This window comes from Tyto alba, unplaced genomic scaffold (assembly GCF_018691265.1).
Source record: "Tyto alba isolate M040663 unplaced genomic scaffold, T.alba_DEE_v4.0 Super-Scaffold_41, whole genome shotgun sequence".
Lineage (NCBI taxonomy): Eukaryota > Metazoa > Chordata > Aves > Strigiformes > Tytonidae > Tyto > Tyto alba.
In genome coordinates this window covers 8,642,324-8,667,787 of record NW_024881317.1, presented here as the reverse complement: position 1 = coordinate 8,667,787, position 25,464 = coordinate 8,642,324, and the positions used below count along the sequence as shown (strand labels likewise).

General features: G+C 46.2%; 1 protein-coding gene across 4 annotated transcripts in view; it reads left to right on the top strand.

Moving 5' to 3' along the window:
• NTRK3 (neurotrophic receptor tyrosine kinase 3) overlaps positions 1-25,464 on the top strand; it is a 230,908-nt gene that overhangs the window by 103,659 nt on the left and 101,785 nt on the right. For all 4 annotated transcript variants that reach the window (XM_032994218.2, XM_032994217.2, XM_042803989.1 and 1 more), the window contains exon 12: positions 15,249-15,437. In XM_032994218.2, coding sequence (XP_032850109.2) covers positions 15,249-15,437 — 189 coding nt within the window. The remainder of the gene's footprint in view (positions 1-15,248; positions 15,438-25,464) is intronic.

The window sequence follows — 25,464 nt, the reverse complement described above, 5'->3', positions numbered from 1 at the left end:
GTGTCTGAGTAACAGCAGTGATGATTTCCTTGAGAGGTAGGATGAAAAGTGGCTCCATTCCACTACTTCTGCAGAGACTTGATAGCTGCTTCTAGAAAGGGGCTTGGTTGTGGTCCAGGTGTCTCCACCACCGCAGCTCTTCAGCTCTTCCTGCCTCCTGCTGCTTTGTTGTTGTGTGCTTGTGCTGCCTGCACACTCGAGCTGTAGTCCGTAGGGTGTTGCCAGCCCAGTGGGTGCCTCCAGGGAGGTGAATTTGGGAGGGAGTTTGGTAGGGTCTGCTGCAACATGCTCTGGCAGCCTGAAGTGGATTTGGTGCAAGGGACACTTGGCCTGATCCTCAGCAGGCACATGCTACTCCCAGCTAGAAAGCCAGCAGCCTTGTGCAAGCTCCACATTTTTTTTTTTTTTTTTTGTTCTCCTCATCACCATACTGTGGGTGAGGGTGCTGTTTATTGCACTCATTCCTTCCTGCTCCCTGAATGGTGCAGATGGAGAAGTCACTTGACCTCTACATGTCTTCAGGTCTGGCTTCCCAGCATGGCTGTGTTGTCAAGTCTCTTGTAAGCTACAAAGCTGTCAAGTAAGGGATGTGTTTTAGGGACATGGGGTGTGGAGCAGGGAGGCAGCGTTTAGTCACTGAGATAAATGACGAACACCCCATCTTTCTCTGCCGGCGTGGCTTGCAGGCTAATGCAAGGCAGCTTCCCTCCCACCTGCTTTCAGGATGTTGATGAAGTGGCTTGGTAGGATGTAGAATATGTGTAGAGACAGGGATTTGGATGGTGAATGTTTCTTACACTCTCATAATTTAAAAGCTGGCAACTGAGGTTGCAAGAACTATCAGAATCAAAAGAGAGTCTGAAAATCCTGTCTTAATGTCCCTTAACGTTGTCAAGCCATTGCTCATGCCAACCATGCCCAGGGTGACTCTTGCGAAGCCCAATCTCTTGCATCCTTCCAAGAGTTCATTTTAGTAGGTTTTTCTCCTTCATATCTCTCTCCTGGCTATGGGAAGTTGTTTGTTTTGATTCTGCTGCCTCCTGGGCTGGCACCATGTTCAGGTATCTCTCGTCTCACATGGCACCTTGTATGACTTGTCCCCCATTCCCCAACCACCTGCTGCAGCATGTCCATCTGGTTAACTCCTACCCTTCATTTCTTTTCTGAAACTGCTCTGCTTCACTGGTGTCTTCCAGTCAGAGCCCAGCATCCCAGTTTGTCTTCTACAATGTCAGGAACTGAGAGGAAATTGGCAGATGAGATGTGCTCTGTCCCAACATCCACACTTGTTTTGGGCACCATCTGATTTTTTCTTAACTGGTATCAGTAGACGCTGCATTTCTACAGACCAGCTTGCTTGCTTTAATTGATGATTTACAATTTTGGTGCATAAAAACTCTTGTCTTGAAAAGTGTTGGTGTCAGGCCCACAGGGTGGCAAGAGGCCGGGCATTTCTAGCTGGGCACTGGAGGACTTTCAGAGAGGGAAGGTGTTGGGAGCTGTGAGGCAAGCTCCTTGCAAGGGCTATGGCAGAGCCCCCACCCTGTGACTGCCAACCCAGCGACACAGTGACAGGCGATGCATTTGCTAGTGCCTCTATTGAAATGCAAATGGAATTCCTTGCTGACCTCTGATGGGAGCCAAGTCCATGCCTGTAGCTTGCTGGTAAGGAGGGGAGCCTGCTACACTGTTTAGAAAGGGAAATTTCCCTAGGCCTTGGAGGAATTAATCACTTTATATGCTGGACTCTTGCCTTTTGACTGATCTATCTGAATTACAGATTAACTGGCAGCGAGAGGACAGAGGAAGCCATTTCAACGAATAGCTCTCTAATTTATTAAAGGGGTTGTTAGGACTTGTGGATAAGCAATGCAGTAAGTTCTCCAGGTGAGGAGTTGTTTTCTGTCCCCCTCTGCATCTCCCAACCTTTTATCCCCTGATTGTTTTGTTTCCCTGTTCACAGGACCCCTCTCAAAGTAGATGAGGGTCCCAGCAAGGCAGGTGGAAACCCCAAACCAGCAATACTCTTTGCAAATTAGCTATCAGCTCCCAGAAAGCTGTAATTTTGGAGCCTTTCTCTAGGGGTCACTTCTGTGACTTATAAACAAAACCATCACCTTTATGACCAAAGACTATAAAATTTGGAGTAAGGCATGACATCCTGGAAAACACTAGAGTACTGATGCTGCAGTTGGTATTAGTCAAGCCAAAAACCATCGGTCCCTTTCAAATCAGTTCTGCCTGGAGAATGTCAAGGGCTTCCACCCTACCCTGTAAGTCTACAAAGGTTTCTTGAGAACCCACAAAACCTCATTTCTTTAAGTGATTTTCACTTTACCAAATGTTGACCCCAGGACTTGTAGCAAAGCTCAACACCTCGTGTTGTTATTGATGTGAGCATCATGGGCTGGGGAGCACCAGGGCTGCCCAGACCCCAGCCTCGCTTCCTCTCCCAATTGCTCAGCATGAAGGAAAAAGGATTTATTTGTTTGTTTGTTTGTGGGCATTTCTGACATTGACTTCATATTCCGGAAAAGTCTCATAATATTGTGGGAGCAGATTCAAGATTTAAACCATTATACAAGTTAAATACGTTTTGATTCTGTAAGCAACACACTATTTATCTTGGGATAAAATAAATCTGAGACTGGTATCACTGCCAGAGATCATCTCAAGGAGGGCTGTGGAGGGAAAAAAAAATAAAAAAATAAAAAAATGAATTGACTTTCTGAGAAGAAGAAGTTTTAAATTTTCATTGCCCTCATGCATGAACAAAACCAAACTATGGTTGCAAGGATTTTTTTATTATTTTTTGACCATATAAGGATTCATCTTTTGGGTTGAATGTAAACATCCTGGGTCTGAATTTAAGTTTGGGTCTACAAATTCACACCCTGAGCAAATACAGTCACTTGCTTGCTGGAAAGGACTGGGCATGCAGGGTGTCTGCTGGAAGTGGACCCAGTCCACTGATATGTGCAGCCTCAGTGACTTCTTGATGTTTTTATAAAAATTCTATTTAAAAATTAAAAGGTCAAAGGTTGACCAAAAAAGCAACAACTGAAAACTTTTTGTTTGAAAAATTACAAGCACTATTAATTACTGCACGAGAACCAGATGGTGGTACTGACCAGTTTAATTTCATGGTCCAAGCAGGATCTTGAAAGAAAACCAAGAAGAAAAACACAGTGCAAAGACAAACCATGTGTTGTGCCAAGTACTTTACATTTTGAGCACTCCTTCCATTTGAAACCTCTGAGCAATGCAGAGTGGGGCATTTATTTATTTTTTTTAGCGTGTGATTTTTTATCTTGACAGAATATTAAGCCAAAATAAGGAGGCCTGAAAATTAATGTCCTGTAATGACAGCAAAATCCCTCGGTGTCTTGGGAGTCTCATAAATTGGATATTTGGAGAGGGGACGCACAGCTCCCCAGGCTCCAAGGGCTCCGATTACTGCTGGAGAAAATAAACTTTCACAGCACAGGGGCAGCTGGGCTCTGGGGAGAAGGCGCTGGTGTCAGCGTGAAGTGATGTGGCTGGAAGATAGCCTCGTCAGGCTAATTGATCTGGAGCCTTTGCCTTTCCTGCTAGGGCTGCCTGTCTCCTTACCCATAATCCCCACCCCTTTGATGGCCCATCAGGAATATGGGACTTGGCCCGGTTTTACATCTATCCAATAACATTATGAAATTGATAGTGACATTTCCATTGGCACTAATTTCAGTAAGAGATTGGAGCCAGAGGACAAGTGGTTTTCTTTAATGGTGGCTAAGCTTTCCAAGTAGATCAAGATGACCCAAGACTGATCTTGCAGTGGCCAAGGCATGGGAAGGGGAGTGGTGGAAGAGGGGTGGAGGCAGCTTGTGGACTCAGGCAAGGAGCTAATGAGAAACATGCTCAACACTTGCCCTCAGCAAAACCTGAGGTGGGAGGGCAGTAGCGGTCCCAGCTTTTGCTTCTAAGACCTTCAGTGGTCCTCCCTGTTTTAAGTATTTCCTGGCACAGATATAGGTTCCTGAAGCACTTTGCTCTTGGCTCAGGTCAGTGATCCAGCCATGGGCTGGATGTGCTGCTGGTGGAGACATCACTGAGACACGACTGGTGGCCTGCTAGTGCTAAGGGAGCTCCGTGCTGAGCAGGTTAGAGGCCATGTCCCAATTCTTTCACCCAAATCTGGCCACAGTGTTGAAGGTGATGCAGTTGCTGCAGCCCTGATGCACACCACGTGCATGTTCTTTGCTGGCTGATTTGCAGGATAAAGACTGAGGTGTAGCTTAAACCACTTCTGCTCTCCTCTCCATCTTGTAGCTGTTCAGGCAAGGTCTGGTTTGAGGTGGGGGAGACCATCGCCTCAGTGCTGAACTGGAATTTGCAGAAGATGGCCCGTTGATGCCTCGCCACGCAGGCCTTTCCCCAGCCTCACACTGCATTTACATGCTCACCTGAGGAAGGGCTCGGGGAGAATGTTTATCACTTTGTCACAGTTTCACTCTACAGTGGCTGGGGGGGGCAGGAGAGATGATAAAAGCCTTGGACTGATGATAAATGGGAAATGCAGAAAGGAAATGTGTCTGCTCAGTGCTGTGCAGGCAAGCCTGCTCCAGACTTGGGTCTTTTTGTGGGGTCGCTTGGCCTCTGGGTGCTGGATGCTCAAGAGGATGGAAAATGTCATCAGGTCCACATGTGAGCCCGTGGATGAATACAGCCATGGGGTCCTGAGGGTGTGGGGAAAGCTGATGCTACTGCTGCCTTGCCTGTGTCCCTGTGTTGGTGGGGCTGTCCCACTCGGTGTGCTTGGCAGCAGATCTGAGCACACCTGGGTGCCCATCAACTCTGAGCAAGCCACCATCCACTTGGGAAAGGGTGCGAGTGGGCGAGCGTCTCCTTTTAATAAGTGCTAACGTGATCCAGGTCTCAGCAAGCGTGTGTTAGTGCTGCTTTTATGCAGATGAGGTGCGTTGCTTTGGGAAACCTCTCGGCATCTCCCGCACGGAGCAGGGGAAGAGCTGTAGTTTGGATCTGCAGATCTTGAAGTTTTTCACCGGAGGGGCTGAAAGTGAGGAATCAGCTGCGCAAGGGCAGGTTACGGGGGTGCAGAGGTGCAGGGCCATCCTGTAGACAAGCTGTAGGAAGCACCGCAGTATATAAAGCACGTCTTGCAAACAGAAGAGATTAGAAAGCTGATATGATGTTATTCCGATTGATTTTGCTGTTGTATTTATACCTGGAGGTAAAGAGCAGACATACTGGAAATCAATCGGCCCCGTGCTCTTCCCCACTCCCACTGCAGTGCCGTTTGAATGAAACGCTTATATCATTTTTACGGTGTGTCTGTGATAGGGATGAGTGAGCTAAGAGATTAATAGGCGCTGCTGAGGCCTCTACCTGGCCACTGCCCGGCTCTCGCCTCATAAAGTCTGTGCTGCTCTGAAGTTCAAGGTGCCCTGAGGTGACAGCTTGGTGACTGGAAAAAAACAAGAGGCAAACCTTTAGTCAAGAGGAAGAACATGGGGGAAAAAAAGTAAATGGAAATAAGCGGAGGATTTGGAGCAGACAGGATGGTGCTCAGCTCTGGAGCTGAGATCTGGGTGCAGTGGGATGATGGAGACCTGGGGGAAGAAAATGATATTTTGGCTTCAAATGGAAATGATCCCATAAAGAGGGATGGAAATGATGGTCTTGTACATGGGAGATAAGGCAACAGGGGCCTCGTTTTGTTGTCTCATTGTACATCCAGTGCCCAACGGCCACTCCTTCTGCCCCACCAGCCCTCTCTGAGCCTTGACCTTGGGGCTGGGGCAGGAGGGATGCAGCAGAACCAGGCAGGGAGTTAAGTTGCACATAGATGCTGTATCTGTGAGTGCTCCTGTTCACTGCAATGCCACATCCAGGTGTGTCATTCTCTGCCCTGGGAGCTATTGGTGCTGTCTCTGCCATGCCAAGATGCCAGCTCAGAAAGTTTCTCTGCAAGGGTGGATGTGTTGGACCCTGGCTGACTCCTTACATCCCATGGGGAGCATGCACACCCAGTAATGGGAAAAATTGGCATATGACCAGCAAATGGGGAAAGTCAGATGGGGGAAATGGTGAAAGGTAACTGGGGACAGTCTGAATGCCAGCACTGGCATCACAGACCAAATACCATCTTTCTCCCTACAGCGACAGTCAAATAAAACAAACTTTTCTTCCTCTCCTGTTGTCTGCACTATTAGCTAGTTGTTTCATCTGACATCAACAGGGAAAAGTTTTTCCTGTTGGCAAACGAAGCGGCTTCCCAGTATCCATTCCCTATTACATGGGAGAAGGTGTTGGCTTTTTGATACTTAGAGTCATCAGATACTTCTGTTGTATGATCTAAAATACTCTCCTGGTTATCCCCATTCCCTGTTTTCAGTCCCCTTCCTGGTTATACACTTTCTGAGTTGAAGAGGTTTGGTGCTACTGAGCTCGGAGCTTTAAGACTAGATGTAAAAATTCCTGCTTTGCTTTCCTGCGGGTGCTGGCTGGCTTTGCTGTCACGCATGGCCCTGGCTTGTCAGATCCCTCCCTTTTTAATTATCAGATTGTCTCGTCGTTTTAACTGTAAGCATTTTCTGTTGCTTGTTCTGCTGGATTTATGCATTTGTGCCATCATATGCATTGACTTTATATTTTATACAATTTGATGTTAATGTCACCATTCTTGAGTGTGAGTACTTATAGGATTCATGTCTAAGCTCAATAAATAAAGTTGAGAAAGGTGGGGAAGAAAAGGACATGGGAGGAGTGGGAGAAGTTTGGGGATTCTCTACCCTCGATGGGGTTGGGGTGATGCTCCATACCGGCACTGCCTGGGTGGCTGGAGCTGGAATGGGCAAAGGGAGGATGCACAGGTCTGCCGTGGCATCTCTACCCTGATGCACCCCCTTTTGTAGTGAGAGCCATCAACTCCTCCTTCAAACACCTGGAAAAATCACAGTAAGAAGGAAACGTCAATATGTAAAGAAGGAAAGGGGTTTCTGTGAACAGCAGTACTTTGACAGACTGCTTCATCAGGAAAGAAAGTGCTTTGAGGATTGCCTATGTAGGGATTACCCACTGACAACAGATCTGACAGCCCCTTTTTATATGATAATGCATCTGCAATTTAGAAGAGGGCGGAAGGTGGCAGTAGGGTGGGGAAAGAGCCATGTGTCCAACCCGAGTGGTGGTGGGTGCAGGGCCCCTGGACCTGTCCCTCACTCCCTTTCACCCTGAAGTTCAGTGGGATCTTCACCTCCCCGAGATGGTCAGGGCCTTGAAACCATCACCTCATTTAGAAGAGGGGAAAATGGATTGCTGCTTGGCTATTTTCTCCTGCCTTTACTGCCAGAGGAGCTGGAAGCCGAGGATTTGGCGTAGACCCCTTTGAGAGCTCAAATTTATGTTCCCAGAGTCTTCATCTGCCTGCAAAGCTCAAGGATAAGACTCCTTAGATATGCTGTTTCCTCTGAAAGCTGATGTGAGAGTCTGGGCACCATGGGCCATGGCAGAGTAGGGGTTGGCACTTTTTCAGGCTCTGCAGCTGGCCACGGTGTGGTTCAAGCAAGAGTTCTGCTGCATGGACCAGCTTCTGCAGCGATGCTCTCCAGCTCCCATGGCAGGTCGCAGGGGTTGTGCAAGCATGCAGGGATAACCTGAGGTGAATCTGGGGCAGGGAGACAGAACTGAGCTGTACGGGCATGGGAAAAGCTGCTTAGACCTGGATGAGGTGGAGGTGACAAAGCAAGTGCACAGAGAACTGGAATTAGGAGCCTCTCCAGTTAAAGTCCAGTGTTTTGTACAAGCGAGGGGTCTGATGTGTCTCGGGAAAAGGCACCACATGATGGACCATCCTGTCATTGGGATCGGTGACCCCATGGATGGGGAGAAGCAGCTGCTTCCCATTGCAGGAGCGCAGGGGATGGGCTGGAGCCCATGGCAGTCTGGCTCCAAGCAGGTCCTGCGTAGGCACCAAGTGCTGACTTGGCCCCATGCCCACAGCTGCCAATAAAAATTAAGAAATTGATTTTCTTTTGTTTGCCTGACAGGATGAGGCTCTTTTTATGAGACAGTAAATGCAATCTTGCTCTGAGCATGGCTAGATTTTTAATTGTATTTGTTGTGCTTTCGCTTATTGTTTTATGAGTTTCAGTTCCCTTCTTTGTTAGTGCAGAGATCAGCCCTGGGGGATGGTTTGATTTCAGCAAAAGGTTGGAATTTTTTTAAACATTTTTTAAATTTGTTTTCCTGCTAAGATGAAGTTTGGGGTTAGTTTTCTATCTGTGATAAAAATAAATGTGTACGTGCATATGTATAGCTCAGAGTTGTAAAGGTAGGCTGAGAGATCCTGCCTTGGAATTATCTACTTGCTAGTCAGTGATATGGCCTTTTGAAGAACAGCGTTTAAGATTAAGATCAGGGAAATATGGAAGTGCCAACAGAGGTTTGAAGTCAGAGGAGAAGAGGATTTTATATGTAATATATATTGGAGTTTAATGAGGTCTGCTTCAGTGCTTGCTATACAATGTGTGGTGACCCACTTTACTAGGAGAGCGATTTTTTTTCTAGTTATGGGTCATATACAGTTCTTAATTAAGTAGGTTAATTATATGGCTCCTTTATATTACACAGGCAGATGTGAATGGCACAATTAGCTTTTGCAGTGATCATTTTTGATCAAAAAAACATGTTCTAAGCAACAGCTCCTGGAGGCAAGGGTGATGAGATGGGGATGGCCCTGCAGCTCTGAACACTCGCCAGCTCGCTTTCTGCTTCAGCAAACTCAGTTTCTGTGCTGAGCACATGGCCTGGCATGTGGATGGAGTTGTCCTCTCTGAAACCCCATGGAGAGATCCTGGCCCCATCTCAGTCCAGTGCTGCAACCACGGTGCCTCAGATGCTGCCCAAACCTGGCCTGCAGCACCAGCAAGGTCCTTGCTTGGAGCTTCTTTGGAAGCACCAAAAGGAGATGAGCACTCCTTACTAAGGGCTGTTTGGTTGCTGGTAAAAAGTGCTGCAGCCTGGGAGGGCTCTGAGCAGTGTCAGACCCTGTAGATAAAAAGTCCTTGAGAGAAGTTTCTTTAACCTTTCCTTTCCCAGCCCAGCAGTGGGTGAGCCCCAGCAGCGTCCCTGGGTTATCTCTTCCAGTGCTCAACCATCCATACTGTTAGGCATTAGGGAAAACATTCAAACCCTAATCTCCCTCAGTGCAATTTAAACCTATTATTTCTTGTTTTATCCCCAGTGGACAAGGAGAACAGCTATTATATTTCTCTTTGCTGCAACCTTTTACATATTTGAAGGCTGTTACCACGTGTCCCTTCAGTCTTCTCCTCTCACCACAAAGCATAATTCTTTTGGTTTTCCCTTGGAGGTCGTGTTTTCTACGCCTTCAATCATTTTTGTTGCTTTGGAGAGGTTACTGTGATAGCAAGCTGGAGTTTTTGTTGTTTCTTCACCTGTCTGCCTTGGAGCATTCATTATGTTACGGATGTGTATGAAGTGACCATTATGTTCTCTAATCTGTGGTTATTTATAAAGTACCCTATATTCCTGAGCCTATGTTTTATCAGAAAGTATAGCTCTTAGCCTTGATAAATAATTTAACATTATGATATGATCATGCAAACAAGGGGTCCCTAAGCTATTTATTATTATTTGCTTTATTTTTCTAAAGTAACAAGTTGTCCATATAACACTGTGAATGAACCAGATGATTCACAGACATGGACTAAAAGGTATATCCTATTTCGTAGAGCTTCCAGATAAAGAAGATGAGGGAAAACACCAAGCCAAACTCCAGTTTAGCCACAGGGAAGAGTGCTGAATAGAGAACAATAGGAGATTTTCTGAAAAGCAGAGATTTTGGGGCAATCTGGAGGAGTATTTATTCAGTATTTTCAGAGATGATAATAGCAGGATGGATGCAAAGCAAGAAGAGCTGGCACATTGCTGGGATGAATGGAGCATAGCCTGACCAGGAGGTTGAGGGGAGAAAAGAGGGTGGAGATGAGGCTGGGAATGGTGATGTCTGAATGAGATGTCTTTTGTGGGAAAGTGGAATTGGCTGTAGAGGAGATGTGGGAGGGAAGGGAGAACAACACAGCTCTTTGTGATGTTTCCAAAAGCAACGTTTCCAAGCTGCCTTGCTGCTCTTTGGTTAACATCGGATTCATTTTGATCCTAATTTTCTGGTTGTCATGGTTGACTCTCCTGCTGGCATTGCAAAGGGGCAGGTTGGAAGTGGCTGTACTGCTGGGCTGGTGCAGGGGCTGACTGCCTCTTCACCCAGGGGTAGTCCTGGGGCATCCTTAATATCACCCCAGCCTTTTCCTGCAGCCCTGTGGCTCCATCACTGCTGTTGACGTTGCTTCCCTGGCAGGAAAACTGCACAGGCTTAGCATGGAGAACAGCTAAACTCTGTCCTTGCAGGCAGGGTGGGTGCTGTTGGCTGGTGAGACTCCTTCTTGTATGGAAGGAGAGCCATCGAAAGCCTTTCAGAGTATAGACCTGACACATTTGATGCTCAGAATGTACAAAGGCTTCTTAAAGTATTAATGAATGGACTCTTATTATAGTTAATATCCACAGTATGTCTGTCCATAACACAGGCTGAGTTATTCACAGTAACAGCTACTGCATCACTGTTTAGACTTGAAGTTTCAGAGGAGCTCCAAAATACTTTATATTGTGTTTGAAGATCATAGGATGGTATATCAAAGGTTACCCCAGGCTGCCCTTGACTATTACTCTGCAATTTTACAATGCAAAACTAGCTACTTTTCTATATCCCTCTGCCCATTTCTCTATCAAGTGGAAGGTAAACCTAAATCTTAAAATCTGTAGTTTCTTTTTCTGTTTACTCCGTTTTTTCCTTTAACCTTACCTGGAAAATACACTGTTGAAGCTGGTAAGAATTCTTCCAAATAAGGCCATTCATCAAGATTATACATCAGAAACTCAACCTCTTTACCTACTTAACAGCAAAAAAATATATGCTGTTGCCAAGACAGATTAAGAAAGTTGAAGTCTAGGTAGCTGCTTTATTTCCAGGAGTTACTAATGGCAGTATCTATTTTGAGTGTCAGAGCTCTAGTCAAACCTATAAAAGTAATCAGTGACTGCTTGATATCAGTGATGTTTTTAAAGTTTTTCTCACACTTGTGTGGTGACTCCAGCCTTGCCTGAGTCTGAGGAGCAGCAGAGTGGCCATGTACTTACGGGGAACTGCATCTCAGCTGTGACCAGCCAGAAGAGGTGGGAATGAAAGAATGAAAGTGATAAAGAGCCATGACTCTGTTGTAGGACTTAATGTTGTCCAGATTTCTACACCTCCCCTCCAAAAAGAAAAGTTAACAGGAGAAACTTGAGAAGTCCTCAACTGTAAATTAGGTCTTTAATCTAATTACGTTCTGTGGAGGATATTAGGATGAATCGTCTGAATGATATGTCCATGCCAGCTCAGTGCCTACTATCATCAGAAACATTTTTGAAAGCTTGAAATCTAGTGCATTGCATCTGCCAGGTGTGTTCCTTAGGACTCTTAAGAATGTGATTTTTTTTTTTTTTTTTTTTTTTCAAGACCTGGTAATACAGTCAGAGGCAGTAAACTCCCGGGATTATTGCAAAGGTAGAATATACTTTGTGGTGTACTATACCTGTGGTCTCAGGACTACAACTGCCTTGGCAGTTCTTGGGGTTTCCCACTTCTGCAGAAATGGGAAGGGGTTGAGGTGGTCATGGAGCATTAGAGTTTGGCTCTGAGATTTTTGAGGGTTTGTAAACCTTTTAGATGTCTAAGCTTGACAGCATTGACTTGAGTTGGATGACTAAGAGGATGAGTCCGTTGACAGGATCCAGTGTTTGCTGGGGAATGGGAATGCAACTGTGGATCAGCTGAGACATGGTTACCTCTTATCCCATAGATCTTGGACAGGTTTGGGGTATGAGACTAGGGATAACACATGTAGAAAGACCTAGGAAGTGAGCTGCAGAAAAAACCTGCAGAGTTTAAAGAAGGATCTGTTTATTGGCAAGGAAATTGCCATCAGAACATTGGTTAATACATGCTGACTGTGCTTAGTTTCACAAGTACCTGTCCTCCTTGATCATGCCCTACTCTTTTAGATGTAGTCATGACCTTCTAACCTGCTTGTGACAGAGAGATACTGCCATGATCTGTGTTCCTTAAAAATGAGGAGGTCCCGTGCAAGCAAAGACAGCAAGAGTTAAGTGCTGGCAGGGCTTTCTGAGCCCCTGAAAACTATGTCCCCAGCAGGATCTGTGCCAGCCTGGCATGTGTCCCATGGTTGGTTATGAAACCAACCATATCCCTCTGGTACTAATGCTGTAGGAGATATCCTCTTTGCTCCTTGTGTCAGGTGTGATTTCTGCTCTGAAAGCAGAGGACAACAAATACTTCCTTCATATCATTCACTAGAGATGTGTTTCACATCCCACTGCTGGATTAGTTACCTTCCTTTGAAACAACACCTTAGCTGCTTAGGGAAAACAATAAGCCCTCAATAGCCTCTCCCATCACTCTGCTTCAAGTGAGATCTTTATGGTCTGTCCTCAAATTATTTACACCAGTCTATACCAGCTGATATTTTTATGACTTGTTTTATGAACAGCACCTTGAAATGCAGAGGTCTCCCCACCATAGCTGGGCTCACCAGCAGTGCGGGGTACAGCTGAAGAAACATGCGCAACATGCAAACCCCAGTTCTCCTGGTTTGCATGCAAAGAATTGACGTTGTGAAAGAACAAAAGTAATTCAAATTGAAATTGCCTGTTTGCTTTTTGTATTTGGAGAAATACAGTGTGTGTAGTCCCAACAGAGGCATCTTGCAGCAAGAGCTGAATTTTGCCTTTGTGTCTCAAAAGCTGGAAGTCATGCGGGCCCAGGGAGTAACGTAAAAAAAAAGCCAGAACCTGCCAGAAGGAATTCACAATAAAGGCAGAGACTTTTTTGCCTTGTGACTAAAACACCTGTCACGGCTGCCAGGACTCTACTAATTACACAATAACTTTATTATATCCCACTTGGAAGAACAAACAATACTTCAAGCTCTAAAAATGAGCAGCCTTTAGACTAGATAAATGCAGGCAGAATGACTGCATGGAGCCTGTGTTTGCTCTGTCTTCCCAGAAGCTTCCGAAAGTAAAATGGCTTGAAGACTCCCCTCTTTGTTGGTAGTGCTACATAATAAAGTAATTATGCAATTAGAAGCAGATTACTGATGGGAGAGAGAGGCATTTTCTACTCAATGTAGGTAAAATACAGGCTTCTCTGAATAGGTTTGTAGCCTCAATGCAGCTTCTCTGTTTTTGCTTGAGCTTCTGGTAGCCCCTGGTAGCATCTAGACAGAAGAAAAGGAGCATCTGTAGTTAAGTGTGCTTTTTTTTTTTTTCCCCCATGTAAGTAGATAAGGGCAGTCCTCATGGAAGGTTGCAATGTGGTCCCCAAATTACCCAAGTCCTCAGCATCCTGTGTTTATACAGCATGAATGGCTGCAGCATGGATTAAAGTGTTTCACCTTGTGTTGGAGGTGTTTGTGAAGTTGTCTGGCAGGTTGGGCCCCAGGATGGGTGAGAATAGATGGAGATGGGGATGATGTATTAAGGCCTGATGTCCCCTAAGGTTTCCAGCCTTGACAGCTGATAGCAAAGGCTGAAGTTAGGAGGTCTAAAAAGAAAATAAAGCGTAAGCCAAAAATTGGGGTACCGCTGAATATTGTGAAATAGCTCTATTTGGGAAGCAGGTCTTTGCGCTCAAGTATGGATGTTCTTTACTTCATCAGTTTATTTTACCTATAGGAAGAAGCACGGCCGTTGATTAGGGCAAGATTAGAGCAGTGATGCTCTTGGGTGTAGGCATTTGGGTGTAAGGAGTCATGGATGGGGCAGGAGGCTGAAGGAGCTGGAGCACAATTGCTGACTGGTCTTCTGTAGGAGAGAGATCAATGTGGGTGCATTGGGGCATGCTGGTATTTTGGGGACCTGCTCCATAGAGGTAGACAAGGATGCACGAGTGTCATGGGAGTTGGGGGAGGCATGTGGACCAGCCAGAAGGGCAGCGTTTGGCTGCGGTGCTGGTGGGTGCTGAGACACTTGGGGAGTAGGAAGGTCTCTTGTGTGTATTGACCAAGGTGTTGGGTGCTGAGGACTCCCTGCTCATGGAGCAGCAGCTTGCAGGTCAATGCAGAGGGACCACCATGAACTGTCTATCAGCTCCCCCTCAGCCTGGCAGGGATCGATAACAGGTCCTGTGAGCAAGCTGCAAATGGGGAATTGGGAGTTAAAAAGAATTTGAGATGGTGGCAGATGAATTAGAGGAGACAAGGAGGAGAGAGTCTTCTGGATTTGCTGCGGCTCACTCTAAAATTCGTGGTGTTGACTTCTCCATATTTTACTGGGGCCTCTGCTCTCTACCATCTTTGGGTGTCTGTGGCCTCCAAGAGGTGCCAGCGTGGAACAGCACTCCTCTCATGGGAAACTCCCTCTGTATCCTTGCTCCAGTGAGAGCAATGAACACTAGAAAAGCCATGAAGACTCCCACTACTTTCATTTTGTGGGGTTGATTACTTTGTCTAATTTCCTTGCCTGTCTGATGGTGTTGTGAGCTTTTCAGGGTCAGGAGGATAAGGGGGACATGTCATTTGTGGTCATGGTGGTACACAGCATGAGCTAAGCAGGATCTGCTCCAGTACATCATGGGTCCCTGCAGGTATCAGCCTCACTGAAGGTCTCCATGTGTGTGCCTGAGTGAAACTGGAGGAGGGGACACACAATGGGTGACAAATTGGGCAAGAGTCATGGAGTGAATATGGGCTTGTGGTGAAATAGATCTTCTTAGGGGGTGATGTTTCTCCAGTCTAAGCTCAGCTATGTATTTGGCCAAGCTCATGATGACAGGGTATACAGGCACCACAGTGACTGTTCTATCTTGTGACAGCCCTGGGAGAGGACTTTGTGCAGCACTCACTTCTGCTGTAGTGTCACCTGCAGGATTGTCAGCCTGGTACTTCAAAACCAGGAAAGAAAACTTGAGATGTCTTTCCTGTCCTGTGAGCTGTGTGGGGATGGGCCAACTGCATTGGGATACTTGTACTAGGACAAACATCCTGTCCAGGGGCTGCTGGTGATCCACTGCTGGCCCACAGTGATCCATACCTGCAAGGTCAGCAGGGCTCATGGGTCCCCTTTCCCCTGTTGTGCCTGACAGATGTGTGTGGTGTTTTCAGGTCCTGTGGCAGTGATCAGCGGAGAGGAGGATTCAGCCAGTCCCCTTCACCACATCAACCATGGCATCACGACGCCCTCATCCCTCGATGCTGGCCCGGACACAGTGGTGATTGGCATGACCCGCATTCCTGTCATCGAGAACCCCCAGTACTTCCGACAAGGACACAACTGTCACAAGCCAGACACGTGTGAGTGCCCGATCCGGCCGGAGCCCCCTGCAAGGACCAGGGGATGGGTTGGGGGGATGGGGAAAGGAGGGGCGAGGAGGAAGACGTTAAGAGGATGAGGAAGAAGAGAAGGAGGTTTTTGAGGAGAGTGGGTCTTGGTATGGTCCAGAAACCAAAGTGAATCTCAGGTTTCAGAATTCACAACATACATGTAGGTGCTTCCAGAGAAGACTTTCCACCCTCACCTTCACCTCCTTTCACCCTCCCTCCGCCACCCACCAGTCACCTTCCCCCCTTTGCTTGAAAGTGCCATTTGAAGCTGGGGTCTGCCTCGTTGGCTCTGAGTGTGAGGTCCCAGGTGTGAGCAAGAGCCATGTGGGAGCACGGGGATGTACGTGACCCCTGCCTGGCCAGGGAAAGGACCTGCTTCCCCTTCCTCCAGCAGTTTCCCAGTCATGGGGCTTCCCCTTTGGCTCCCCACTGGGCCAGGGAGGAACTCAGGACACGTGGCTATAGATGGGGCAGATGCATGGAGATAAGGAGCAGGAGGCTTTGATGGTGGATGTCTTGTTTTCATGGGCTTCTGTAAAGCTTTTGCATCTTCCCTGTATAAATCTGGGTTGTGAACTGAGCTCGTTAGACTAGCAGGTGGTGATCAAGTGGTACTCTCCATTTCGTGTTCCTAGATTCTGAGCATAAAAGAAAAGCTCTGGGTAAAAGGATGCTTTTCTGGGAGTCGCACAGAGCTTCCCACGCGAGCGGCGAGATGCAGCCTCCCTGGCACGCAGCTTGGAGATGGTAGTTGAGTTCTCCCAGGCCTCTTACCAGCTCTGAGATGCAAGCCAAGCAATGCAGGAGGTTCGGATAATGTTCCTCTCCTGTTATTGCTCATCCTTTTGGTGTGTCTTTGTTCCAGGTAGAACTGGAAAAATAAAAAGCTTGAAAAAAATAAAGGGGAAAAACGCCCCAACTTGTGCTATCTCTGTGGCCCAGCCAGAAGCAGGGAGTGTTGCATTGAAGTCACCTCTGCTTTCCCCTTGGCTGCTGCTGACTCATCAGAGCAGGAGGCATAACTCAGCCCCTGGAAACAGGGAGGAGGCCGATCTCCCAACCTGCGGAAACTCATTCAGCATTAAGCACTTGGCAGGAGTGCACAGCTCTCTGGCCACCACTCCTCCTGTCAGAGGATGGGGAGCTGCAGCTGCTGCTCCTGTGGAGGTGTCCCTGGGGCAGCCCCTCCCGGGTGCTGTGAGCCACTGCCCAAGCTGTTATCACTGTGCTTTGCTTGCCAGAGCGATGGGGTGTACCCAATGAATGCGCACGGCATACCCTTTGATTTTCATCTTAATGTACTAAATTTGGTCTGTTTGTAGAGAGGGGAGGAGGAGGGTGGTGATTAGGCAGGAACGGAGAAGCTGAATGTAGCGTGTTTCTTCTGTGCCGTTAATTATATATTTTACATTTCTTATAGCACCTCATCTCAAAATGATTTACAAACTCTGTTGGTTTGTGAGGTGGGGCTCCCCCGCTTTATTTTTACCTTCCCCTCTTGTGCTCTCTTGAATCTCTTTAATCTGTGCGCCGACCACTGCAAGACGTGGGTGCCGCTGCAGCTGTGCAGTCGCAGAGCTCAAAGGATTAAGTTGTGCTCTGAGCGTTTGCCCCGTGTGGCTTTGTCAGAGCTGGGCGGGTTGCAGGGGAAGCTGCTTGCGGCAGGGTTTGGCCTCAGAGTTTCACGGGGCTATTTGATTAGGATCTGAAGAGTTCACAGGGATGCTTGGGGGTGGCATCTGGAGCTGCTTCTCCTGTGGATGGTGCCATAGGGGTGAAATACAGCACTAATGACAACTGTGCATACTTGGAAATCCACATCAAATTGCTACCTTTGAGATCCAGGTCTCCCAGGGCTGGGCTGTGAGGCAGTGGGGCTGAAACCAGGTACCCTCTTTGGGTGCTAACAAGAGGCAAGCTACAGCTAGATGCTGGCAGGCTGAAAGCTCTTATATTTTTTTTTTTTTTTAGATTTGTTTGCCATTCATGGGGCAAAACAGGCTTTGAGACCTCAGGCAGGGTTGAATTTTGTGACTGTTCTGTATTTTAGTCCCCAAGACTTCACTTGGACGAAACTTCTGACTTCACTGGTGGCTTTGCTTGAGGCTGGAAAGTTTCATAATTCACCTTTTAAATTAACCATGCTTTGGGGAACTTTCACTGTAAGGAGTTTGTTTGATCTGATGTGCTCTGCTCAACTTAAAACCTGAGCTGGAGAATATTTGTTGCTCCTGTTCTCCCTGTGGTTTTCACGCCAGAGGGTTTTTCTTTCCCCCTGTGCAGAGCTTGGACACAAAGAGTTTTTCATTTGCTGTCACTTGTAGAGAGGAGAACTCCTCTGGGCTGGGAGTGCCTCAATGCCCAGCTGAGCTTGTACTGATGCAAGCTGTCATCTCTCTCCTGCCACCCACCTCCCACAGAGCTGCTGTCCAGCTGTGAGCAAAGGTGCTCCATGGCACCCAGCATCTCTCCTTTGCACTGAGGTTTTGCTGGAGCAACACCTTCACCAAGCAGTTTCCCTCTTCATCATGAAGCTTTCCTCCTTCCTTCCTCCTGCAAGCATCCCTGTGTTCTTGGATATTGCCTGGGTTGAGGACATGCCAATACCCATTGCCGTGATGCAATGAGGAGAGCAAACTCTATATGCTTAATGCAGTATTAATAGTACATTGATGTGATATAGATTTCTGTCACCCTCTATACTAGCAAACATCGCTTATCACGCAGGGATGACGGATGTTTATTCCCAGCCACTTAGCTCTGCATAATGGAATTGCAGCTGAAATATGGAGAGCAGCTCCCTGCCCGTGGAGCTGCAGCCCCTCTCGCTCCTGTTGTGCAATGCTGTCCTCTGGGCTGCTCTTGTTAACATGCCCTCAAGGAGAAAGAGGCATGTTCCTCACTGGGGATGTGCTGTCCTTGCATTGATGGGATGAAGGGCACAGGAGCCAGCTCTCACTTCTGACTTTCTGGGATTCCTGCAGTTGTCTCGCCTCCTTTCTGCTACTGCCTGATTTAGAGGAGCAGGAAGGACAAACTTGGCTCAGGGTCCTCTTTCCCTTCCTGGCTGAAAGTTTCTCAGGGGTGTGGAAGAAACTGCACCACTCTCCTTTCTTGTGATGGAGCACTGAGTCTGAGAAGATGCTCCCCCCATCGTTACGCTGTAACTCCATGCCATTCTGGGCAGCACTACCCTTGCAACCAACCCTTGTTTCAACCATCCTTGGCCCTACCTGGAGGGTTAACCAAAGAGCTTAGCAATGGGAACAGTCCAACCAAAAATCAATTTCAGAAGAATAAACTGAAATAATCTTTTTCTCCTGACCTTTTACACATGGAAGAGAAACCAAGTGGCATATCATTTTGGCAGATATCAGCAGGAGGAGCAACACGTTGTGATGAGTTTGCACCTCTCTATATTTGGAATTAGATGAGAGAAGAATGGGACTTGTTGTGGAGCAAGCACTGTGGACAGAATATGTGAAGAGGAGATATGGTGTAGGACCACATGACTCAATCCTATGGTCAGGGATTCTGGTAATGCAAAACATGATCCAATCTACCCTCGTCTGTGTTCAGAAAATGGCTATCTGTCCTTCTGGGCAGGAAAAGACAGCTCATTACAGTGGATAGCTCCTGGTGACTGGAAAAAATGTCAGCATCGGCTCAGAATAAGCTTATGAGGCTGTTGGTAAGGACACCATTTTTATACATATGCTTCTTGGCAGTAACAGCAACTTTTAACCTTAGCTTCATCTCCTGACGTTCAGGATTTGAATTTGCAAAATGCGTAATTATGAGTAACTGAAGATTTTTGCAGTGAAAGACTGGTAATGTTTCAGAATAAACATTTTGGAAGATTGTTTTACTTTAAGAACAGTAATTAATAGCATGATCCATCAGATGGAGATTACTTCTTGGATCTGATCTCTTAAGCTTTCCTCAAAAGCCAGAGCAGAGTTTTGCAATTATTCTATTCTCTGATATTTCTTGTCAGACCAAAGGGGTCTTCTTGAGAATGACAGAAATCAGAGAAAAAAAATGAAAACCTTAACAGAGAAAATTAATCTGGGGGAAAATCCTTTGCTGATCCTTGTCTGTCTCCCATGAGTGGATGCTTGGTTCCCAACCATGCTGTGAAGCTAGACTTTTGGGGCAAGTGGCTTGATTTTGGTGGAGGCTGTTGCCAGACAAAACCAGAGCTGGCTGTGTTTTTCTCTTCCAGGACTGGCGCAGTCTGGGGACTGGGATGCATTCTCCACATGGGTGGAGCAGCCGTCCTTCCATAGAGTCCTAATGAGGGTTTTTTCCAACCTCATTTATTACAGGCTGCCCTGACATAATTACATATTTGAAGTTAGTAATTACACGTATTCATGCTAATTAAGTAATTAGATATAATTACACTAACTGTAAATACATGGTAATCGGCTAAAAAGAAGTACTTCAGAAAAAAACAAGGCAAATCACACAATAAAAGCGCCATCAGCACTCTTTCACTCAATACCCTGTCTTTATCTTGTATTTCAGTGCAGTTTAAAAGGAACATTGTGGTCATTTCAAAAATCATATTTTTAAAACAAATAGATTTCCTTACCTCTGCTTCTAATAGGTCTTGAAAACAGAAGCAGGAATGATATTTACCCTTACCACTGTAAATTCTTTTTGTTTGGCTACTGTGTTTTGCTCATCCTGGGCATGGGAAGCTATAAAGTATGCAGCATTTCTATTTTTGGTCAGTTCATGTTCCCATTTTTGCCCAAACCAACAACAACATACAAATAAAGCCATAAATATTTGCAGTTTTATTTGGCTAGAAAAGAAAACTGAAACTGTTGGTAGTGAAAAAGAGAAACTTTTCCTTTTTCCCACCTCCACTGGCTATAAGAGTATTTGTCAAATATTATTTTCATGCAGTATAAATATGGAGCCCAGTGTGAAGTGACAGCAGCATTCTGCTGCCCAGTGCCTAGCCTGGGGCCAGGCTGTACAGGTCTCAGTCTCTCTCACAGGTATCTGCTGATTCTCCAAACTTCTCTTTTCCTCTTCTCTCCTCTAACATGAAAGCCCCAGGCTTTTCTCCAGAAGAATCCAATGCTTATTACTTCTCTGAAATAGTTGCTTGTGGGTCGAGACTCTTCTGCACTGCGGCTCCTCACTGTCTTAACGGTCTGGTCTTTCTCAGTCAACCTGTATGAGACACTTTTAGGGGATTTAATGAGGACCTGTGAGTAGCTGTATACTAATTTACGTGTGTTTTGCTACTCTATTCTGCATCTGCACATTTGTCTTAGCGAAGTCCAAGCTTGTGGCTTGGGTCTGTGGAAAAACCTTGACATCAATGCTCAGCTGCTAGTAGGTGGAAAGCATTGGAGGTCTCTGCAATGACCTTCTGCCTTCAAATTTCCCTCCTCCTGGTTTGCAGTTTCCTCTCATAGAAACTGCTCTGAGCTCCAAATGCTGACATGAATGTCCTGCAAAAGATTTGCATGTTGAAGAAACCCCTCAGGGTCTGTCTGGTTGCTGTCAGAGCAGATGTTTCAGGTATCCAAGGAACAGTGAGAGCAATCAAATTTACTGCTTCTGTTCCCCTCTGGAGCAGAACTGAACTTCCTTTGTGCCCAGCATCGCTTTCTCATCCTCTTGCCCAGGCTGCAACATCTGACTAACAGGAGACATCCCATGGCAACTGGGACTTGATCTAACCTGCTCAGCTTTTACCAGACTTCTCATGTTTTTTTCTTACCTGTGGTTATTTTATGCTTTGTGTCGTTTCATCCAGCTCTGAGAGAGCAAGTGAAAGAAATCTCCACATTTTCCAGAACTCTGAAGCCCAACCTGTGTTTGCAGAGGCTCAGCCTGGCCCCTGCCTGCCTTAGGAGCTGCTGTAGTCAGCAGTGCAGCCCTGCCTTGCTCCAAATATGATGTGCACCCGACTTGGTTTGCACACAAGCCGATTACCTCCTGCAGCTGCTGCTATTTAGATCCTATCTCTGTTACTTTAACTTGTGTTTTCTGAAGATATTTGTAGCAACACCTGAGACTGAAGAGGGTCAAGCAGTCTCCAGCCAACATGGGGAAGTGGCGCTGGCAGCACAGCTGCAGTGGATGTCGACGCATTGGGCAGGAATGATCCTGGTGATGGGAATCCGGTAGGAAGAGGAACTCTTAAATCAAGCAGAATATGGCTTTGGGCTGTTAATGTTAACTTGTCTCCAGAGGGCTTACCCTGGTGATGGAAATACTCTTGGATACAGACATCAAGGAGCAGAAAGTGAAGTGATTTCTCATACAAAACTGCCTGCTGCTCTGGCCTAAAGGTATCTCCTCTGGACCATTTAATCCATGGTTGGCTCACCTGGGGTGATTTTGGAAAGGGAGCTCATGATGTGTTAACTGTCAAGCACTTAACAAACCAGATGAGGGGAAGCCCTGAGCTGATTTCCTCCTGGATTTGGAGTGGCCCTCACACAGCATGCTGCTCTCACTGCCTGGCAACCCTGCCCCTGAATCAGTTGGATTGAACTGCACTGCCCAAGACATGCACCATCTCATGGAGGATGTGTACGTGCACTCTTGATACTCCGTCTTGCATCCAGCCCTCTGCTCATCTCATAAAGGGCCTCACATACCCTCTCACTGCTCTTGCAGCATTGCCTGGCCCCCATTCACACATCAGTCACTGAGTCTGAGTGCATGTGTTCCCCACTGGCTCACCCATGCACCGTGGGATGGACATGGTATCAAGCACTTGCTGAATCAGCTCTTCTTCATTGCCCATAGCTCAGCTTCCTGCACAGCGACACCTATGCACCAGTCACCCCCGCCTTACGACTGATGCTGCACACGTGAATTTCTGCTGAGCCCCCTCACAGCTCTGCTTTTCCTTGGCAAAGCCAGGGACACCGTGATGCTCCTGACCAGGCAGATCCCCTACCAGGGATTGCCTGAAGCCATCAAAGATGGTTACATCTCCAATTTCTAGTGGGTGTTCAGAGCTTGACAGCACAGGCGTGTTTTTCACCTGTGGTCTGGCACGAGTCAAGACTCATTGTAACAGGGTGAGAGGAGTAAGATGAAATGGGGATAAAACAAGTTTTGATTCCCTACATCATTGGCTTTGTTCCCAGGTATTGGTGCTTCTCCTTATACAGTTGTGCTTGTAGTGTTCTTTACCCCATGGTGCTCTTAAATGTGAAAGTGGTGTCTATGCCAGAGGAAGGAGAGCTGGCTCCGTTCATCAGCCAATGCTCCTCATGTCTGTGGCTTCATCCTTGCAAGAGAAGAGGTAGCAACACAGTGAATGATTTGAGGTTATTGCAAATTCAGGCAGCCCTGCTGTCGGGGGTATTGGAGGGGGTTCAAGAGTATTCTCCTAGTGGCTCATTGGTTATGTGAATTTTGCTGTGGGTCACTTTAAAAATAGCTGATGTATGTATGTGTGTGGGGGTAGAGTTATGATACTGATTTCTCTTAGCCATCAGTTAAATATTTGTCTTGCTTTTTAATGAGTTTATTGTGGTTTATAATGCTTGGCTGTTGGGAAAGTATCTGGAGACTAGGGTGCCCCTGTGTTCCTGGGACAAGGGGGATGTGCCCATGGTACCTGGCCATGGTGTACCCCTGAAGGCACTGGGAGCTCCCAGAGTTTGGAAGGACATTGTGTTGTGACTTTTTAGTCTAACCAGGCTGGTTTCCAGGTCTAAAATCCAGTTCTTAGAAGTGCGTGGGGACTCATTGTGGCCAGACAGGAGCTGTCTCTCTGGTTAGAAGATTGCAGGCTCTCATTGTTTGTTCATTGTCTGGTTAAATTACAATTCCTAATTAAAAATAACTACTGTTGTTTAGGAGTTGGAACAGTTTTGCATGACCGCACACACAGCAGGAACATTATTAGTAGCGTTGCCCTGTGGGACAAGAAGTACAGCCCAGGATCTAGCAGAGAAGTTGTACGTCAGTAGAGGTTAAAAAATAAAAACCTGCCTTGAGTGCTTCTTTTGGGCTAGACAGACCAAGATACCCCATTCAGTCCTGAAAGCTGCGGAAAGACCCATGTAAAAAGTTCTGCCTAAAGAGATTCTCATGTCAAAGGGAGCTTTTGTTTCCTAGTCTAGCGTGGTGGCTTGGCTCTGGGGAGATGGTGTCCACAGGCAGAGATGGCTCATTCTTCCCAGGGCTTTCTGTAGAGTGGAATTTGATTGTTTCATGTATAATATAACAAAAATGCAGAAATTCTCATTCTTGATTGCTGAATGTTTCCTGTCCGCCTCAGCATCCTCTGGCTGTCTTGCTCTTGTCAGTTGTGGGTGCGGACAGGGAGTGGGTTCACTGTCGGTGGGGTCGATGGGATGGAGGAAAATGGTGCTGCTAATGGAGGCACCACTTCTGCTGGTGTGCTCCTGAAGCCCTGACCTGAGGCAGCTGTCTTGCACCGTGTTTAAGTGTAAAGCACTAGCCTTGTTGAACTCAGTGTGATTTACTGAAGTGAACAGACCTGGCTGAGAATTCAGCAAACTCATTTCCACGTGTAACTGATGTAAGATTTGTATGCAAGTGTCTTAAGGTGAAAAGTACATTGAATTCACAGCATGTAAGGATTGCTCTTGATGCCCAGACTTGTCTCCCATTAAGGCAGGGTTTATTGCATAATCCATTTTTAGATTCCTGCACGCTCATTCCTAAACAGACTGCAAGTTACCTAATGCTGAACCCTGCTTGAATCTGTTTTTCGAGTTCTCTCTCCCTGCCTCTGCCTGGATAGATCCTTTTAAGAGATGGGAATGAACTGAGACTCAGTGAAAGCATGAAAATTTCTGTATGTACCACATCAACGATCAGGCTGTCCTGTTGTCTGCATCTAAGTGTGGTCACTACAGAATGCAATACTCAAACTAGGCAATGACTTACAGGTTCATGTAGACTCAGCTTTTCATGATGTTAGTTCTAAGTTCCTATTTGCTGCTGATGTTGCAGCAGTACCTGTGGTTCTCTGTCATGGTTGTGGGTCTGCAAAAATGTCACGCCTTTCTTTCAGCCCTACTAACCTATTTTTCATCAATGAACTGGAGTACTGAGTCTGAAGTTTACTATACCTACCTATTTATATATATATATCATACATATATGTTTGATCTATTTGAAATGTTACTGGTTTATGATGTTTGGACACCCCTTCTTGTCTTGCTAATACATTTTAACAAGTTTTACATCATCCTTCCCTGTGCCACCACCGTACCTCCTTTTTTTCTCTTTATGAGGGAAAAGGGATCTATTTTTTTTTCCCCTACAAGCATCTTTTGGATTCAGGATAAGCAGTTTCTCTGGTGTGACTAGGAGACAATGAAGCTAGGTCTCCTAAGTATATATGGCAAATTTGTAATTAGAAGAAAACACTGGAACAAAGTGACTTCATCTCTTGTCTCCCCCCACCCCTTCCAACCCCTTCACCTTCCTCTTGCATGATTAAGTTAAGCTAATCCTCAGATGAGCAAGATCTTTGGGAAATCAAAGAAACAAAGTAAAATCAAGGGAAGAGAAAGAAAAATCCTTCACATTCAACACTAATAAGGAAATTACGGGCATCCTACATTATGAATTGAATTAATTTTTAATGGTTAGAAATGCAGTTGATTTATAATGCATCCATCCCGGACTGCAGGGCCTGTCACCAGCTAATAAATAAACGACAGGCCCTTTGTATTAAAATTATCAGTCATTTTACATCTCTGCACAGTAATTGATGTGGAGCATTGATCAAGGGGAGATGGTGGCCATCAGATGTATGCCAAAGAAAAGGACCTCATGCTTCAAGACATACGTGAGGTCTTGATATACCAGAAAGTTGCAGTCCAATCTTCATGTCTTCTCTCAGATGAACCACAGTTTCTGCTCTATCCCATTGCTCACAGTCCAAAACCAAAAAGAAATAAAGAGCTTGGTAAAGGGCTCCAGTTTTGAAAGATCATTTTAAGCTCAGTTTAGGGGCCTGTTTGATGTG